General features: G+C 53.6%; 1 protein-coding gene across 1 annotated transcript in view; it reads left to right on the forward strand.

The window, feature by feature from the left end:
• Positions 1-20,252, forward strand: part of MYH9 (myosin heavy chain 9) — a 108,315-nt gene that overhangs the window by 50,152 nt on the left and 37,911 nt on the right. The window contains exons 4-9 of the mRNA XM_010389168.2: positions 12,397-12,424; positions 13,216-13,309; positions 17,747-17,839; positions 18,447-18,510; positions 19,378-19,476; positions 19,912-20,055. Coding sequence (XP_010387470.1) covers positions 12,397-12,424; positions 13,216-13,309; positions 17,747-17,839; positions 18,447-18,510; positions 19,378-19,476; positions 19,912-20,055 — 522 coding nt within the window. The remainder of the gene's footprint in view (positions 1-12,396; positions 12,425-13,215; positions 13,310-17,746; positions 17,840-18,446; positions 18,511-19,377; positions 19,477-19,911; positions 20,056-20,252) is intronic.

The raw sequence follows: 20,252 nt of genomic DNA on the forward strand, positions 1-20,252 counted from the left end.
CTTCAGTTAACCTGTGGGACTCCTTCTCCAAGAGATTCATTCAGTGTTTATTTGTTCAACAACAACAAAAATTTGGTGGGAATGGCCTGAAAGCTCCATACATTGAAAATAATTGGGGAACAAAAAAATGAATGCAGAGAACCAGAGCTTTCTTTTGTCTTGGCCATAACCAAATGGCCTTAATAGGAACTTAGGGACTGCCCTCATACATCTGTGCAATGAAGAGTCTCTTCATGATTTGTCAAGATTCTGAATCAAGTGGTTTGATCAGATTTGCAAATTATGAGGGCAGGTAGGTGGGTGATTTCTTTTTTTTTTTTTTTGAGATGGAGTCTCGCTCTGTCGCCCAGGCTGGAGTGCAGTGGCGTGATCTCGGCTTACTGTAGCCTCAGCCTCCTGGGTTCAAGCGATTCTCCTGCCTCAGCCTCCCAAGTAGCTGGGATTACAGGTGCATGCCACCACGCCCGACTAATTTTTTTTGTATTTTTAGTAGAGATAGGCTTTCACCATCTTGGTCAGACTGGGCTTGAACTCCTGACCTCACGATCCACCCGCCTCGGCCTCCCTAAGTGCTGGGATTACGGGTGTGAGCCACCACACCCAGCCAGGTAGGCGATTTCATCTTTTGGAGACCAGGGATAGGAAATACATTTGTGAGCATGGGAAACCTGCATTGTTGGTGCCTCATTTAAAGCAGTCTGTGCAGGAATTGGGTCCATGTGTTTTCTTTTTTTTTTTTTTTGAGACGGAGTCTCGCTCTGTCGCCCGGGCTGGAGTGCAGTGGCCGGATCTCAGCTCACTGCAAGCTCCGCCTCCCGGGTTTACGCCATTCTCCTGCCTCAGCCTCCCGAGTAGCTGGGACTACAGGCGCCCGCTACCTCGCCCGGCTAGTTTTTTGTATTTTTTAGTAGAGACGGGGTTTCACTGTGTTAGCCAGGATGGTCTCGATCTCCTGACCTCGTGATCCGCCCGTCTCGGCCTCCCAAAGTGCTGGGATTACAGGGTCGAGCCACCGCGCCCGGCCGGGTCCATGTGTTTTCTAACCCTCAGTCTGAGAGGTTTTCACTTTGCCTTCTGCCTAGCGTTGGACTTGCTGCAGCTCTTGAGCTCCCACGTTGACTGACAGAGGACATTTCCAGGCTATTTTCCTTCTTCTTCGGCTGGGCGTGGTGGCTCACGCCTGTAATCCCAGCACTTTGGGAGGCCGAGGCAGGTGGATCATCTGAGGTCAGGAGTTCGAGACCAGCCTGGCCAACATGGCGAAACCCTGTCTTTACTAAAAATACAAAAAAATTAGCCAGGCATTGTGGCACACGCCTGTAGTCCCAACTACTCAGGAGGCTGAGGCACGAGAATTGCTTGAACCCGGGTGGCAGAGGTTGCAGTGAGCCGAGATTGCGTCATTGAACTCCAGCCTGGGCAACAGAACGAGACTCCATCTCAATTAAAAAAGAAAAAAAGGCCGGGCGCGGTGGCTCAAGCCTGTAATCCCAGCACTTTGGGAGGCCGAGACGGGCGGATGACGAGGTCAGGAGATCGAGACCATCCTGACTAATACGGTGAAACCCCATCTCTACTAAAAAATACAAAAAAACTAGCCAGGCGAGGTGGCGGGCGCCTGTAGTCCCAGCTACTCGGGAGGCTGAGGCAGGAGAATGGTGTAAACCCGGGAGGCAGAGCTTGCAGTGAGCTGAGATTAAAAAAAAAAAAGAAAAGGAAGTTCCTTCTTCTTGTATATAGCTGACCTGCAGAGCAACTAGTAATAGGTTTCTTGTTCTTGCAGCAGGGAGGAAGTTAGTAACAGAAGTTGTCCATGTTATGGCAGGCTGGTTCACTAGTAAAAGAAAAATGTCCAGAGGAACCTTTGGTTCTTGCCCTGGGTCAGGTGTCACCCGTGGAGCCTCGGGGTCTGCAGGCTGTTAAAATCTGCCCCTGTCTTTTGGAGTGAAGGCTTAGTGCATGCTGCCTACCTGGCTTTGGGGGAAACAGGTTTGTTCTCTGCCACTTACATCTTAAAAGGCACAGCCGGAAAGTTCCTTTTCTGCTTTTCCTTTAAACAAGAACTAGACAAAGATTTCCTTCCTGAGCCGACTGTGGCTCATGACATACTAGCATTTATTCTGCCAAATAGGGCAGTTGGTGGCTCTGTCTGGGGACTTGTAGGAGAGGAGCTCTTTGACCCTTCCTGGGGACCTGCATCTGCCTTTATCTGTTCAGTGTGCTGGTTTGCCTGTACAGTCCTGATTTATGCCTGTTGTTCCACAGTTATTATTAATAGCACTCTCTTTCACTTTCAGAAGCACCCCAGTTTGGAGGATAAATTATATGTCACTCACTTATTGTCAGACTAAGTAAGCCAGGGTTTCTCACACTTGGCACTAGTGATATTTGAGGTTGGATGATTCTCTGTTGGGGGTGGGGGATTTTCCTGATCACTGTAGGATTTTTAGCAGCATCCTGGCCTCTGTTCACTTGATGCCAGCCGCACCTTCCCTCTCCAGTTGTGACAACCAAAAATATTCTCAGACATTGCCATCAGATGTTCCGTGGGGGTCAAGATTATTCCCAGTTAAGAACTACTGGACTAAGCATTGCAGATTAGTTTTACTTTGAGTGTCATCTCTGATCGATTAGTAGTGGCTGCCTGGAGCCCTGTGCTGGCAAGGATTTGAGACTCGAGGCAGGAATTCTGAGATGGATTAGTGCTGTCTGCCATGGGCATGGGTGGGGCATGACAGCATGTAGTGCCTTGGATTAGGCCTTCGAGGTAGGTGACAGAAGGTGCCAGAATGCCAGGAGGTTTTGACATTATCCTGTTACTGGATGCCCTGGCAGTCCAGGTGGAGAGACAAGGCATGTTTATAGACAGAGATTTGTGGCCCTAGCTACAAAACAAGACGTTTGCTGCCTACACCTGTGCCAGCACGACTGAGCCAGTGTCAGGTGTCCTGGGAGTTTTGTCAGGTGTGGCTGTGAGGCCTGGGGTAGTCGGATCTTGCAGAAAGGCGGTGGTGTGTGTCAGTCAGTAAATAGTTACAGGGCATCCCAGACGTGCCCAGCATGGCCTTGGATGACATGGTCGGCTCACCCTCCTGCCCCTGGCTTTCCCATGTTGTTAATTCATTGTCATGGCCGTTCCTGGGTCTTCCTGCCTTGGGGATTGGACTGTTCCTCGGAACTCTGTGATGGCACTGAAGCCTTTGAACTGGCCAAGGCCAGGAGAGTGAGAGAGCATAAACGTTGTGTTGCTGGCCCTTGCCAGGCGGGGGTGGGTGGGGCTGTGTCCCAGGGCAGGCACAATGGTCTGCTGTAGAGTTCAGGCGGAAGCAGCTGTGGTCTGCAAAAGGTCTGTCTCGCCTAGGAAATGGTGCTTCTGCATCCCGGGGGAGACTCTCTGGGATCTCCCCTGTGGGGAAAGATCTGTATGTCTCTACAGGAGAACTCACTAGTTGAGGAATTTGACATGAACCCAGTTATCTCCCCAGTGGGTAGGAAAAGCCCCTTCTATGTGAATTAGGTAGAATGCCAGATTTGGTTCACTTTTGGTGACTTTATGGTATTAATATTTTAATGAGTTCCCAGCATTTTGGGGGAAGCAGATCTGCTTTCATTCTAGGCCTAAACTTGTCTGAGAGCATTTAACCCTTTGCTCTGTGCCAGTCTCCCTCCCACCCAATCTCTGATTCCCAGTGGAAGCTGCACCAGAAGTGGTCGGTCACCCAGCAGCCACTGAGAGTGCCAGTGAGTGTGCACATGCCCCTCGGTGTCTGACCTTTTTCTGTAAACTATGAGGGGTAGAATTTTTGTGTATCTTCACGTCTGCGCATGGCTCTTCGAATTCATACGTAAAGAGGCAGGCACAGATGTGTTAACTGGCTTGTCGAAAGCCCAAAGAGAGCCAACGCCAGAAAGCAGTCTCCTGATTTCCTGTCCTGGTGCCTGTTACCCCGGGACAGGCCCGCGGGGCATTGGTGTCCCTCATTTTCTCTGGCTGGTCTTGAAGGAATTCTTATCTCCAGCTCAGTGGTTGGGGGGCACTCGGGGAGGAGGGGCCCTCTCTTTCCTTCTCTCCACATTCTCCCTGCCCCGCTGGTTGTGTCTCCTGTGGAACCGTCTGCTTTCCAAGGTCTTTCTGAGGAAAAGTGCCATGTTCGGCAGAGGCTCAGGAAAATGCTTCAAGCGGGCAGAAAAGCTCTGTTTGAATTGACTCACCGGGACAGGCAGCTGAAGAAGGAGCGCCGTGGAAGCCACAGATGGGATGACTCTGCTGAAGCAGGAATGCACCCAGCCGGGAGGCTGCCAGCCCTGCCAGCCGTCAGCACACAAAGGCCCCGCTGTCTGCTAGGGAGGTCGGGAGCAGGCCCTGTGCACCCAAATGTGCCCGTGGAGGCAGCGTGGGCTCACCAAGATGGGGCGTTCTGTGTCTGCACCCGCTGGTCTTCCTGTGCTGGCTGAACACCTACTGTGTGTGTGCCGGGCACGCTACAGAGAGTGTACAGAAAGCAGACTGGGGCCTGCCTGGAGAAGGTGACTGACTTGTGCCCAGAGACAGGCAAATCAGCCTCAAGGTGACAGCGAGAGACCAGCACAGAGGAAGGGGCGCCCCACTGAGCCTCCAGAGCTGCTGGGGTGGGTGTGGGCCTTTGATAGATAACACAGCACTTCTATAGGGCACCAGAAAGGGGCTGCTGGGCCTGTCCCAGCCTTAGATTTGGGAAAAGTGCCATGTATTGCCTTTGAGCAAGAGGAAGTGTGTTGTGGAGGAGAGACTGTGGTCTTTGGACTAGACAGAGCAGGAATCTGCCTCTTTCACTTCCTAACAGCAACCTGGCTGGAACAAGTCAACTCACTCTCATTGGGCCTTCGTTCTCTCGTCCTCCTCTTGGGCTTCATACCATTCCCTGGCAGGGCTGTGGTAAGAAGTAAGATGCCGTGTGTGTGATGCCTGCGATAAGTACCTGTTAGAGCTGGCAGTAAGAGTCTAAACACTTCTCAACTGAACTGCCCCGCTTTCCATGGAGACTTCAAATCGCGCATTCCTTCCATCCACACTCCTGCTCACTTGATGAAGGTGATGGTCAAATGCATCTTGCAGGCGGCTAGCCATTTGAATCTCCCCAAAAAGACTCCCCCGAGAGTCCAGGTGCAGGAAGTAAGTTGTCACAGCTGCTTTCCCTGCAGCGACCGTGCCACACACTGGAACGCGATAGCAGACGTGGTCTCTGGCTTGTCTGGTCTGGTCCACGCAGAGCTGAGCTGAGGCCTGGGGCTGATGTAGCCTCAGCGGAGCTTTAGGAGATGTGCTTGATCCAGAATTGGTTCTTCTGCAGCCCTGAAATGCTTTTCTGTTCCCTGGGCTGCTGGTGGACCAGAGAGGTGCTGTGGGAAGCAGGCCCTGGGCCACCACCCAACACCATGGCTGCAGCCGGGAGGCGCTGTCCTCGAGCTGGTGTGAGCTGGCTGCTTCGTGGTCCTCCCCCAGGAAGAAAAGCCTGGCCCCAGCATGAGGCTGCTGAACTACCCATGGTCTTGCCTGTCAGTCTCATTTCTAGAACGTCTTCTCTCTAGAAGAGGAATCTGTGGTTAACAGGCCCTTTTCAAGGATTCAGCGTTAGGCTTACTTTTTTTTTTTTTTGTAAATACAGCTGAACAGGCCCACCATGCTTTGCTCTGGGCCCACTGAGCGGGAGATAAGAAGCAAGTGCCCTCTTAGAACCTGAAACTTTGGGTGGCGGTGTTTGGAAGCGTTGCCCAGTGTTTTTGTTTTTGCTCCCCATCCCCCGAAACAAACTAACAACAAAAACTCACATCAAATCCCTAATCAGTAAAGCCACTTTGTGCTTTTGGCCTCCCGTGATGAGTTCTCTTGCTGCCTGGTGAGTGTCACCTGCCAGCCCGTTTTTCCTGTTCTCTCCAGCTCCGGCTCTGAGACTTCAGTTGAACTGTGTCCCAGTTTGTCAGGGCTGAACAACAGTGTGTTCAGAGAAAGGAGTTGCTTTCCTTTACCTACCTGATTTCTGGAATGAAGGTATCAGTTGAGAACCAAAGTAATTCCCTACGTACTAAAGAAAGATAAATGAGCTGAAAGTCTGCAGGTATAAAAGTTGAGATTCTGCAAATGGCTTCTGTCAAATTTGTTTAGTCTTGACCAAGGCTGTCAGCCCCATGTGGACCTTGACGATAAATTCTCGAGGACCCAAGCTATTCTTTTGGCAAACAGACAGTGCTGATGGGGGCTCAGGATGTCATTCCCACCTGGTATCAGGATTCTTCCCGAAGATCTTGTCTGTTCCACATGAGCTGGTCCACAGATACAACAGGGCACAGGTCTAAGCTGAAAGGAGAGGAAGTGTGAGCCGTGCTCCAGGAGCAAATCCTGGCCTAACAGTCACCGACACGCCTTTCCTTCTACTGACCACTCCTCCAAGGCGGCATGGTCACGCGCTGTTACCGTTCACCAACTACCATTGATGTCCCTGGTGCTCTGAAGCACTGTTTGACTCATCCAAGGGAGTTTCACAAAGCCAGTCGCTGTCTTTGCAGGCCTGTTTGTGCCCCAACAGGGAGCCGAGTTTGTCATGAGCAGTGCCTGGCTGCGTCTGCCATGCTCCCTGTGTGTGTCCTGGCTCCTTCCCTCTTGTTCCCTGTTGCTCCAGCGCTCTACAGAACTCAACAGGGGCCCCTCCTGCCTTGTCTTTCCTTTTCCCAAGGGGAATGTTAGGTAGGAGCAAGGCAGAACTGGACTGGGAGTGTCTTGGTGCCATGTGCTGTGGGTGGTCAGCACTCATTTTGAATTTCCCTCCAGTCTGACAAACCTGTTGGAGCTGCCTTGGCAACAACCCCAGAAGGAGAAGGTTCCCCCTCCTGGCCCCGCCCACGGGAGGGGCAGAGAAACGCCCAGCAGTGCTGTTTCTGGCAGATTTGCCTGTGTGCTGGGAACTTACCTGTGTTTTCCTAATGCATTTTGGCCAAGAGAAGGCTTGTCTGGGGCCTCGCTTGGTCTCTGACATAATGAAAGTTAAGAGCAATCCCTTGAGGTTTTTTTCATTATCCAGGGTGCCTGGAGGGGGAGGGCTACCCATTCTCTGCCTCCAGTGACTGGGGACTTGGGTCTCAGCAGGTTCAAACCAAGGTTCCACCTGGGGTTACACAGGGGCTGTGGGCAGAGGCACTGGGCCAGGTCGAACTGGCTTCTGGCGTGGATGCTGCTGAGCAGGCATGTCCCTTGGTCTGGGCCTACCGTGGGGGCCTGGAGGGCACACTTGCCCATGACCGCATTGTGTGTCTGGGAGCCATGGCAGGGGCTTCCTCCTTTGCTGGCAGGATTGCTGGGCAGGCAGGCTGCCAGGAAGCTCCACCCTACTCGGCACAGATCTACAGCCTCTGCTAATATGAAGCATCATTTTGCACTTGCTTTTCTTCACCTCTCTGTTTGCCTCCCAAAGACTTGTAACCCAAGCTTGTGAACTGAGCTGGCTGTGGAGAAGCAGCGCGTCCCGTCCTGAGTGTCACGGCCCTTTCTTTGCAGCACTGAGGCAGGCCTGCGGGCCCATAGGGTCATTCGATGGAGGGGAGTCCAGGGGTGGGTGAGGCCTCCAGAGGCCTGAGTTCTCAGCCCCATTCGTGCAACTCTGATCAAGTCATTGGGTTTCTGAGGAAAGAAGAATGATGCCCTGATCTTGGGGTCAAGTTGAATTAGGTCCTCTACAAGGCCTTCCCAAGCCCGTAAGTTCCAAGCTTCAGCCCCACAGGTGCTTTGTGCTTTGACCAACTGAGACCCAGATGCTGTCCACATGAGGGTCTTGGGGAGAAGTGACTCTGAGTCTAGGACTCTGCCCAGGACAGCCTGAGACGCCTATCCTGGCGACACAGGGCAGGGCTCACAGTGCCAACACATATAGCAAGCCACCCCCAGGGACCACTCTGGAGTTTCCCTGAAAGCAGAAGGCTCCCTGGTGGTAGAAAGTTTTGGTCCCATTTGTCTCAGATTATCCCATCAGTCTCACCCAACGTGGGCATATTGTCCAACCTGAAACTGCCCTTTTTCCTGTCTTTCTTTCTTGGCCCATACCCATTTCTCAAGAAGCCCAGCGGAGCCGAAGATGGGGTCTCTCCCAGGTGGAACCCAAAAGAGCTGCTCCATGCTGGAACCTTGGGAGGTGTGATCTTGGGAGCGGGGTGATGAGTCAGTCCCAGCAGTGGCTGCTGGTGAAGCAGGCCCCTTCCTCTGTACTTCCTGTCAGGCTGATGTCACTGCTCTGCGAGCCTCGTGGCCTTTTATGGACAAGAGTGAGCTGCAACTCCTCTCACAGAGGAAGTGAGCCTTAAGCCCCCAGCAGGAGTCTGCACCTGGGATGAAATACCTGCGGTCAGGTTCCCCCTTCCTCCCCCCTGGGCCCAGTGTGCTAAGCTGGCTGGAAACACTTGTCCACAGATAGATGGCCACATCAGCTCAGGTGCCCTCACTGCATGGGCTTGGCCTCAGGACATTTCAGGTTTAAAATGAAATCCAGGGAGAAAATGGCCTGGTTTCTGAATTTGTAACTTTTATAAAAGACTTAATTATGGCGGTGCCAAGGAATTGCTCAGTTGGAAGCTCCGAGACAGCAGGCGGGTGAGGACAGCATGTCTGGGCGCCTGCCTCACACCGTGTATGACAGGAACACCATTTCCTTCCATCCTCAGAGCAGTCCCTTCATTCCCAGAGAGGTCAAGGGGCCAGGCACTGCGTGGGGAAGAGCAGAACCCAGGGCCGTAGCACTGGCGGCTGTGGCTTCCCCCTTTGCAGAGCTGCTCCAGACACCTGGACCAGTGGTTGTCAAACTGTGCTCTGAGGAACACAGTCTCCACCACCCACAATCTTCCCTGCTCACTGATTTGGGAAGATTTTATCTGAGGAAGGACTGCCACTGCTTTTTGAAAAGTCTGAAAACTACTGCAGAGTGACTCATGACCCAGTCTCTACTCCACCCTCACCAAGAGAGGGGCTGGGGCAGGGGGTTCAGGTGCCTACCACGGCTAGACTTTCATCTGGCAGGGGGCTCGTGTCCCAGAAGAGGCTTGTCCCTGGCGGCCTCCTCCCGTGTAGAGGAAGGAAGGGCGTTTTCAAATAAGCCTTCAGTCCTTACAGGCCAAATAAGGACTTGAGCCAAAACAAGCGGGTTGGGCCGAACTCTGAATGTGCTCATCCTGTGAGATGACAGTGTGGGGAAGGGTTGATCGGGTGGGCGCCACTGACGGTCTCCACCAGAATGCATAGGGTGGGGAGGTGGGCTGCAGAGTAAACTGAGTCAGGCCAAGAGCCCACTGGTTGCTAAGAATTCTAACCACCCCACTGCCCAGAGGAGATGCCTCTGAGATCAGGAACAAATCCAGAAGAACCACTGTGTGGAAAGATTGCAAAACAATGATGATAATACCTGCTTTGTACATTACAATACAATACTTTGTAAGGTTATTGGAGGCCACACAAGATTACAGACCAAAACCCTTCCTGAGCATTGGAAAGACCTTTCCGGTTGCATGGGGCCGTGGTAGGATTCATGGTGCATAGGGCAGGTGGATTTGGGATACTAAGCAGTGCGGCAAGAGGTGAAGCAATGAGGAGGCCTCCCAGTCGTTTGCCTTTCAGAAAGCATTTGTCCAAATGAATGTTCCTGGCAGAACAAATCCAGATTTCTTTAAGGGATAGTTAGGCTGTGTTGACAGTGGTAAACTGGCTTCAGGAATTGGAAGAGGAAGGCTGGAGAAGTGGGAAAGCTGGGGATGCTTGGGTGGATGGAGAGGAGACACTGAGTTTGGCACTGGGGTTTCGGGATTTGAAGTGCGTGTGCCTGTGTATACATCCGTGTGTGTGCATGGCTATGTACATATATGTATGTTCACATTCACCTGTGAATACATGTGCCTTGGGTGCCTGTGTTTGCACTTGTGCTTCTGGATATGCGTCTGTGAATGCGTGGGCAGCTGTGTGCCTTGTGTGCGCCCATGTGTGGATCTATGTATATGGCTTTGCACACACGTGCATGCATGTATGTCTGTGCACACGTACCTCTGTGCACCTGCCTCCATATGTGACTGTGTATGCACAGATGCTTGTGTGTCTGTGTGTGCGTCCATGTCCTTGTGTGTGCATGTGCCTGTGTGTGCATGCCCTCGAGTGTGCTTCGGGGCTCTGCTTCCTGTTGTTCAGCAGCGGAGCCTCTGACTCCTCCTCACACAATTAGAGGAATTCCAGCCATCCTAGGGACAGCCCTGGGAAAACGGTTCCTCTGGAAGGGTTGGGGAATGTTTCCTTTTATGGTAGCATTGGGCCGTTGCTGCTCACAACTTGCCAGCACTCGCAGGTACATTCTTGCCTGCTAGCAGAGCCGGTGACTAAACATGCCCACAGCTGGGGCAGACCACAGGGAGACTCAGTGGGGGAGGGCAAGGGGCTGGGACGACAAAAATGTTTGTTCCAAACCCTTATCGGTTGCCACACTGTTGTTAGGGGCCAGCAATGAAATTGCTCTGTCTTCCCCAGGCTGTCGTTCCTGCCGCCTCCCTCCCTTCTGTCTTCCCGTCTGTCTTGTCAAGGATGCAGGTCTCTAATCTCTGTCCTTGCTGTGCAGGCTTGAAGGACTCTGTGTTTTTTGAGACAGGCGAGGGGGAGTAAGGCCCCTCTCGAGCTTGCCTCCTGAGCAGTTTCCACATCAGAGAGCAGAGTGTGGGGTGTGTTTGTGAATGGGAGTGACCCAGCCCCTCTGCGCCCCCACGCTGTTGATGCTTAGGGGGCTGGGAGGAAGCTGCCGCCCAGGGGTAGCTGCCTTTGGTGTTGGGTGTGAGGTTTGTTTTTTCTTCTTTCTGTCTGGGCTTCCTTTGCCCTCCTGAATGACCAGTGGGCAGAAGAAGAGATTGGAGGCAGTGCCCAGCCCAACCAGCTGCTGAGGTCAGGCACCCTAGAAAGCTCACCTCGGAAGAGGCAGGCAGCCTAGCTGGTCGGTGTCGACTGGTGTTGAACGGTTAAATGTGTCTCCTGAGGCCATGCGTGGAAGGCCATGAGTCATTCTCCCAGTGCCTGGTCATGCAGGGCCCTGACCAGGCGATGCGAGCCACTCAGTGTGTCCTTCACACGTTGCTGAATCCGTATTTCCACTCAGTGCTGACACTGTACCAACAGCCACAGATGCTCCCACTGCCCTGACAACACCACTGCCACCCATCGTGGCAGCGTCGCCATGGGGAAGTCAGTATAGACAGCAACCATTTGTGGAGCTTACTCTCTTTACAGGGACTGTGGCAGGTCCTTTTTATGTGTTATTTCTATTTTTCAAACTAATCCTGCAAGGGAGTTAGTAGCAGATCTACTTTATGGATATAGAAACTGAGACTCAGAATTAAATACCTTACTGCAGCTCAAATATTTGTAAGTAACCTGATGCTGGATTCAAGCCAATTTGACTTCAAGGACGGTGAGGCTATTAGATGGGGTGGGATAAAACGGAAAAAAGTGAGTTTGTATTTTCAGCTGTTGCTTAAGATTGAATACGCGGTACTGAACAGCCAGGATGCCTCAGTGTTTCTGGCAAACTTAGCTTTCAGAGTGTGGGCATTACTGCCCCTCCTGCACCGGGGGAGGGTGGGTATTTATAACCTTCCTTGCTGAGCAGTTCATAGAGCTGTTGATAGTTGCTGAAAGTTCCTGACACCCGGCTAGAGAACAGGTTGTCACAGAAACCCATCAGAAGCTGTCATTCTTTACAAGCTACCTCTAAAGTGACATCATTGCACGCCTTCCACTTGCCAGACACCAAGCTGGTACGTTCACATGTCTTGTGGACACAAGTACTGTTATCCCACGCTGCGGAGGAGGGAGCTGGGGCTCAGAAGCCTGCGCACCTGTCCCGGGTCTCAGGCTGTGAGGCAGCATCTTATCCCAGGGCTGTCCCGTTGCAAAGCCAGGCCTCATCGCCCCTTCTCCTCCAGCCTCTTAAACGGTGCTCCTTCCTTCAATGGGGATAGTATTTAGAGCACCTGCAGTGGGCTTATTTCTAACAATCTTGGCCCCCAGTTATAAGCACACCGGGCAGGTCCCACTCAGCTCCCAGGAGAGTCGACTCCTGGAGAGCTTTCCACACACCAGTTCCTCTAAGGTGGGAGACACAGAACTATTTCTGGTTTTCTGGTGGGGGCTGGACAGTGTGGGTGGACAGTCTGAGCTCCTGGGTGGCAGGAGCAGCTGCCCAATGGCACTCTCCCCCACAAATGCTCCTCCCAGCCAGGTGTGAGGGTGGGCTGCGCAAAGACAGCATCTGTGGCACTGTACTCCATCTGGGAAATGGGCAGCTCTTCGGGAGCAAGCGGGGGAGGCTTTTGTATCTGGTGGGAGTTAATCTGATGTCTCCTTTGTTTCAGACCGAGAAGATCAGTCCATCTTGTGCACGTAAGTATTTCTCCATCTGGGTAGTGGTTCGTTTCACCCCAATCTGTTCTCATTCTTGAGGACTCCTACCGAAACCACAGCTGGGGGTGGTGGAGTCCCCGATTCCCAATTCAAGGCCCCTCCTTCGCTTCTCCATGGGACAGGACTTCAGTTTGTATGTTTGCTACTCAGCGATCCCACTGCATGGATGAGTTCAGTTTGAATCATCCTTCCTCAAGGAGCCAGTGGGAAGGAGGGTGGCGCTTATGGCAGAAAGGAAAAGCAAGATTTCCCCACAATCCGGCTGGGAACCAGCTCCTCCGTAACTTCTGGGCAGAAGGCATTCCTTCTTGCTCTGGATGGTGGCTTTTCTTTACCTGGATTGAAGTAGACACTGGGGCCTCTCACCCTCTGAACTCAACAAGGAGATCCATAAACCCCATTGCTGAGAGAGTTAATGGCACAGAACATTCCTTCAAGTGACGTTGCAAAGGAACATGTACAAGTGCCTTTGACCCCTAAGTCCACAGCTGCCTAAAACTGATTTTTAAAACACTTGGATGTGAAGGCTGCCAAGTGACCAGGGCAGGCAGTGGATTTCAGTTGACTTCTCTCCGGCCCCTGGAGAGCCATGGGAAGTGGACTGCCTGAGGATTCTAGAGCATTTATGTGGCAGTTCCTTTTTCTGCCACACGTTGGGTCCTTCACGGGCACCTGACAGAATGCGAGGCAGTGGAGTGTGCAGTGGGAAGGGACAGAGGTCAAGGACTTGGCCATGTCTAAGCCCGAGACTTCCTTGCCTCTCTTGGTAGGGGTGAATCTGGAGCTGGCAAGACAGAGAACACCAAGAAGGTCATCCAGTATCTGGCGTATGTGGCGTCCTCCCACAAGAGCAAGAAGGACCAGGTGAGTGCTGTGGTCCTCGTCCCCGTGGCCGCTTGCTGGGCCTTGGTGGGATGATGGAGGAAGAGCACTTAGTGGTCATGGCTTCAGCTTTACATGAGGATGCTTTGGGGAATGAAGCAGAGGCTGGGCCCATTTCCACTGAGGCGACGGCGTGGCCTGTCCTGGGAGTGGTCCGGCGATAGCAAGCCCGTTCTGTCCTTGGCCTCCTAGCCTTCTGAGTTGCTGTGGAAACTGATGAGGTCCTGGCGTTTGCATAGCAGCCCTCTTGGCATTTGCAGCTCATTGCTGTGTGTCCTCCCCTTCTGAGGCTGGAAGGCAGATTCCAAGACTTGGTCCTCAAGTTGATGGAGGCTTGAAGGGCCTCAGGCAGACCTGTGTTTGAATCCATTTCTTTTCCCTGATGTTGAAATGCCTCTGGGTGGGCCGGGTGCGGTGGCTCACACCTGTAATCCCAGCACTTTGGGAGGCCGAGGCGGGTGGATCACGAGGTCAGGAGATCGAGACCATCCTGGCCAACATGGTGAAACCCCGTCTCTACTAAAAATACAGAAAATTAGCCGGGCGTGGTGGCGGGCACCCGTAGTCCCAGCTACTCGGGAGGCTGAGGCAGGAGAATGGCATGAACCTGGGAGGCGGAGCTTGCAGTGAGCCCAGATCACGCCACTGCACTCCAGACTGGGTGACAGAGTGAGACCCCGTCTCAAAAAAAAAAAGAAATGCCTCTGGGCAGGACAGCCACCCACCCCCACCACCCCAGCGAAGAGAGAAAGGGCAATTGGAAAGTCATCTCACCTCCATTTTTTTCCTCTCCCTTTTGATGGATTATGGTTGAACCAGCAGCGTCCTCGCTAGGTGAGCTGCACGTTTACTGCACGTTCTGCACTGGGAATGCGTGTTCTGCCCATCGTGTGCCCTTGAATTCTGTATTTTGTTCTAAGCAGCTTTTCACCCCACACTTGTCACTTTCTGCAGCTAGAACTCTTCTTTTAGGCTCAGCTCACTGACTGTCTTGGGAGGAGGGGCTGGGTGTGGCACACAGTGACCTCCTGTGCACTCTGAAGTGACAGTTCCTGCAGAATGGAGATGGGCCTCACACCTAGTTGTTCTCAGAAACTCCAGTCATGCCCAGATTTCCCCACAGCGCACCATAGCTGTTATGTCCCATGCAGAACCTGACCCTGGCACGGTGGACGGGAACTCCGCTCTCATAGAGCCCTCCACGCTCTGTGGTCCAGACCAGATGCAGATGGCTGGCTGCCCTCGCCTGCCACCGCCGTGCCAGTCAGAAGCAGTGCTGGGGAGTTCTCACGTTGGAGTTTTTCAGAGGTTGGGGTGATCAGACAAGCATGGCTGTGGGATGCTGTCTCTCAAGCACACTCTTAAACTCCCCTGTGAAACCTAAGTGCCAGTGCTGTTCCTTGAAGCCGTCAGGGGAGCTTGGTCGCTCCCAGCGGCGGCTCCACCTTACTGGCGTGCCATGTGCGGCATTCGTAAGTAAGGAGGGGTGTGAGTCTGCATGCAGGTCTGGGGTGTGGCCTGCAGAATGGCCTAATGAGTACAGTCTTCTGGAACCCAACCAAAAGTAACTTTTCATGTGCCAGGCTTCTCAAGGCATTTGGAATCTTTTTCCATGGAGTGTCAGGAGTTATATTTAGAAACTAATAAAGTTTCTTTTCTTCTCTCTCTCTCTCTCTCTCCCTCCCTCTCCCCCTCCCCCTGTCTCCGTATCTCCCTCTCTCCCTGTCTCCCTCCTCTACCCCCCATTTTGCATTCTTTTTAGGAGGCCTATTTTAAAAACAAAGCTGTGAGGTTAGGAGTTCTCTAGCCGTGGTTTTCCATCTCTGAATTTGCAGTAAAATCCTTTTCCCAAATATTTATTAACTGCCTAGTATGTGACTGGTTCTTGGGAGGGTGACATTGGAGTCCCTGTCCTGGAAGACAGGAGACAGGACACAGAGAGCAGTGAAATAGCTCATATGCCTTACATCGGGAGTTCCTGTTGTAGAGGGGAAGGCAGCACTCAGCAAAGACAGCATGCTGGGGTTGGGGGTGACAGTGGGAGCCACGTTGTCAAAATGCAGACTTTGCTAGGCACCCTGTCCCTGCCCTGAGCCCACTAGAGTGAGGGAATAGGTTGCCCCAGGGTTCCAGTCACAGCTCAGGCTGTTAGTGTGAAAGGCCATTGGCCGGTTTGGTTGATTTCCTTGCCTGAAGCTGTGCTGTGATTTTCCACAGGCAGCCGGGGCATGGAACACCCTTGAACTTGGTTTGGGAGCTAGCAGTCTCTCACTTGCAGTGGCCAAGTTGAGCCTCCCAACACCAGCAGAGGGGTTGTTCCAGACCTCACCTTGCTGTGGAGAGGCCAGGTTTGGCCTGGGTTGCGTGTTGGCAAAGCAGAGCTTGGTCCAAGGAGCTTTCCGGGCAGATGCCCGGAGCCTACATGGTGACCTTTGCCTCTCCCTGGTCTGTTATTTGTGTACTTGTTGGGGCTCACTGGCAGAAACACCACCCAGTGAAGCCCTTCAGAAACCAATGGGTCACCCCTAACCTTAGACAGTACCGCGTCACTTCGTGTTATGCAGATTTCATTGAAAAATTAAAATCTCTTCTGTGCCCCATTAGATGTCAGTAGAGGAAAAGCCATAGGTTAGTCATCACTGTTGTCAGCAGGGAACACGGCTCTGGAATCTGAAGTGGCTGCTCCCGACTTGGCCCCGCGGCCCCACTTTCCACAGCAACAGCGTGTGGTCCCAAACAGAGGCCTCAGTTCGCCTCCAAGCCAGGGCAAGCACAGGCCCTGGAGGGGGCCGCGCTCCCTTCTGTCTGCGGGAACGGGAGCGGTTCAGCCAGCCTGGCAGCCTGGCAGCCTGGCCTGTGCTGTGAGACGAACGGCGTAGTGGGTGGGGGAGCCATTCTTATCCAAATCTGGCTCCGTGGGCTGCCTCAGCCGACTTCCCAGGCCCGCCCGAGGCCTGTGGGTGGAAACCCGGTGTCCAGTTACCACTGGTGCCCAGCACACATGTAGAGCCTGCTCTGTGGGCTTGACCCCTGCCCTCTGACCTGGCCCCGCTGACCCTCCTTCAGGGGCGGGCACCAGAGCGATGCTCTCACTTGTCTGGATGGTTCACAAGCGTAAGGCTTCCTAGCCCTGGGTTGGGGGGTCCTGGCCTAGGAGGACCGCCAGAGGAGGAGGCTCTGCTCTCTCCCTTGTGGTCTCATGGTGGGCTTCCAGTCTGGCTTGGCTAGACTCCAGAGTGTCCCCAGTGCTCTGCAGATGAGTCTCGTCTATGGCAGGTGTGCTTGTAAGGCCAGGGTCCATGGCTGTCCTGGGAGCTCCTACTCCTCCCAGTTTTCCTTGTCATCACTCACAGGCGGCTGCTGTTCCCGGAAAACCCTGGCTTGACTCCAGTCTTTAATAAATACAAAGCCTGGCCTGGCCCTTGTGTGATGTTCTTTCCCCCAGGGGGCACTCAGGCATTAAGGGGAACCAGCTCCCTAGTTTCCTCAGTCAGCGTTAGTTATTCCCTGGTTGCATGGGCCTGCTGCACAGGTGCGAAGACAAGGCAGTGGCTGACGGGTTAGGTAGGGGACTGGAGTTCTGCCACCCCGCTCTGCTGATTGACAGCTGGATGACCTTGAGCACGTCATTCCTTTCCCTTGGCCTCAGCTTCCTCTTCTGTGAAATGGGGCCACTCTGTCCTGTCCCCTGAGTATGGTGAGGGTGTAGGGATAAGAAGGCACAAGGGTGCATTTTGTCTACCACAAAGCATCCCTGGAGTTCACAGCAGGATTTATTGACATTCTCAGTAAACAGCTTGCAGCCCAAAGTGGGCCTCATGGATCCCGTGCTCACTGCCTGCCATGGTGGGTTTTGGGTGCAGCAGTGGAGGGGCTGATACAGAAAGTGAAGCATTTATCAGGACACAGATTAGATGAGCGTGTATATTTTTCAGATCCAATCCCCTCATTTTCTTTTCCTATGAAAAGGAATAAAAATGTGAGGATTAGAGGCAAGGAGGTAGAGGGAAGCTGGTGTATACAGGGTGGAGACACTGTCCCAGGGTGTCTGTGCCGCCAGCTCGCTAGTTTAGGTGCTGCTTTCACATAGGTCCTCCAGGGCCAGATTCCTAGAGCTTTCACATAGGTCCTCCAGGGCCAGGTTCCTAGAGCTGAGGGAGCTTCCTGCCTGCTGTTTCCAGGGCCACGGAAGGGAGTTCAAACTGACCAAGGTTTCCAAAGCCTGACGGGAAGGCCGCACTTGGGTGATACCGGGGCCTGGCTTTGGCTGGAGTGGCACACTGGCGCCCACCCGGAACCTCTGTTCCTGGCACGTTGGACGTGCTGACACGGCTCTGCCGTCGTACCCCTTCCAGGCAGGGCAGGCTCGGTAGCCCAGGTCGCTGCCCGGCCTTCACTGCGCTCCTGGGTTCCTTGCAGGGTGAGCTGGAGCGGCAGCTGCTGCAGGCCAACCCCATCCTGGAGGCCTTCGGGAACGCCAAGACAGTGAAGAATGACAACTCTTCCCGCTTCGTGAGTAGCGCGGTGGCACCCGGCTCTGGGGACAGGGGGCCCTGCCCGGAACTTTGGCTCATGCTGCCTTCTCCTGGGTGCCCTCCCCTCAAAACTGAGGACGGTTCAGACTCGGTGCTATTTGGCCTGTTTTGTGGACTAGGGCAGACCGAATGCCAGTTGGTGTGGACCTGCCCTGCCCCTCTTAAGGAAGAAGGCCACGAGTAGCTTCTTCAGCCTCCCCCATGAGAGGTGGAAAGGCCAGTGAGGGCACTGCCTACTCTGCCCCAGAGTGCTTTGCTGTCACCAATAGCCAGTTAGTTCCTGGGTCATTCAGAGAGGAACACTTCCAGATAACTGGTCTCTTTCCCCCTCTGCGAGGAACCTGGGTGTGGGATCGGCTTGTCTTAGGCTCATGGCCTCAGGCAGTGTGGCGCCTGAGTCCTGAGGGCCCGTGCGGTGTGGGCATAGGGAGCCCCTGGCCTGGCATATGGGTCCTGTCTCTGGGTTTTTTTCCCTCCAAGCTGTGCCCACCGGAGGGGGGAGCGGGGGCCTCTGGTCTCCCCCTTGCTCTCTAGCTCCTCATGTCAGGGGCACCCCTGATCTCTTGCTATCCTTTTTTCCTTAGGGTAAATTCATTCGCATCAACTTTGATGTCAACGGCTACATTGTTGGAGCCAACATTGAGACTTGTATCCTTGTGGTTCATGGGGATAAGAGTTCTGGATCTGGAGGGGAGGCATGACCTCTGTAGAGAAGAAGCTGCCTCCTGATTCTAGCACTTTCCCCCTGTGGGCCTGTCATGACACCTTGTCTGTGGAGCTGGGGGGACACTCAGGATCGGCTCAGTGCAAACTCAACACAGAGCTTAGGGCTTGCTTTCTTTACGGGCAGGATAACCACCTGCTTGAATGGGATGGAGCTGTTGAAAGCCGTCTAGTGTGGCTCCCAGAGGTGGGCGTTTGGGGGATGCTGCTTTATCTCTCCCGCGTGCCAGTGTTTAACCTTTGCGTGTGGGAATGTTCTCGTTCCCATTACCTGTAAGAATGAGACAAGGCTCCCGAGGATGTGAGCTCCTCTTGGACACACCGTGCCCCTTGAAGGTGAGAACCCAGGTAGTTTGCTTTTGCTGTGTTTTGCCGTTTTGTGCCATTCTTCCTTCCTTGTGAAGTTCAGTTCCTTTGGACGAGAATAAGAGGACAATGGAAGGCTGGCCAGGCACAGTGGCTCATGCCTATAATCCCAACACTTTGGGAGGCTAAGGCGGGTGGATCACCTGAGGTCGGGAGTTCAAGACCAGCCTGGCCAACATGGCCCTGTCTCTACTAAAAATACAAAAATTAGCCAGGTGTGGTGGCATGCGCCTGTAATCCCAGCAACTTGGGAGGCTGAGGCAGGAGGATCACTTGAATCCAGGAGGCGGAGTGATCCTCCGCCGAGACCGTGCTACTGCACTCCAGCCTGGGCAACAGAGTGAGATTCTGTCTCCAAAAAAAAAAGTGGACAGTGGAGGACTTGCCCTCCCCCCAGCTTGTGTTGCTTCCTTAACGTTTACAAAGATCTTTTGGAGAAATCTCGTGCTATCCGCCAAGCCAAGGAAGAACGGACCTTCCACATCTTCTATTATCTCCTGTCTGGGGCTGGAGAGCACCTGAAGAGTGAGTAGTCGGCCTGCAGCCTGACACCGGGGCTGCCGGGCTCTGGGCCTCTTGCCAGAATTGGACCATAGACATCATTTGGGAAATGAAAACTTTTGGCCTTGGGTTTAGCGGGGAGAAGTGAGAGTGACTCCTGTTCTCTGCGCCATCCTAAGGATTTGATCTTCTGTTTCTGACCGTGCCAGAGAAAAGCTAGGGTGGGTTGCACATGTAGCTGCAAATCACAGGGCCCTGGCGCTCTTCTGGGCCAGGAGATGTGAGTGTCAGAGTCTCAGACACTGAGGAAAGCTGAACGTCGCTGGCTACTCTGCGGTTTCCAGGGTGCGTCAGGGCTCAGGGTCTGTCCCAGTCTCTCCAACCTTCGAGGTCACAGCGCTGATGGAGCCTCTGCTTTCAGCACCTCGCTGAGGCGCCCTTGCCCTCCACCCCTTACAGCCGATCTCCTGTTGGAACCGTACAACAAATACCGCTTCCTGTCCAATGGGCACGTCACCATCCCCGGGCAGCAGGACAAGGACATGTTCCAGGAGACCATGGAGGCCATGAGGATTATGGGCATCCCAGAAGAGGAGCAAATGGGTACAGGGCTGGCCTTCCTGTGGGGGAGGGTAGAGTGGGGGAAGGCTGGTACCCATGCTCTCAGGGGCATCAGGGCAGACGATGGGCCTGGGGAGCCTGCTAGAGGCCAGGGGGAGGGGAAGGCCTGCAGTGTGTGGGAAAATGGTTCCTCAGATTTGAGGTTCAGGGTTATTTGTTCCTGGTGGTACCACAGGCAT

Source organism: Rhinopithecus roxellana, chromosome 13, assembly GCF_007565055.1.
Source record: "Rhinopithecus roxellana isolate Shanxi Qingling chromosome 13, ASM756505v1, whole genome shotgun sequence".
Classification (NCBI taxonomy): domain Eukaryota; kingdom Metazoa; phylum Chordata; class Mammalia; order Primates; family Cercopithecidae; genus Rhinopithecus; species Rhinopithecus roxellana.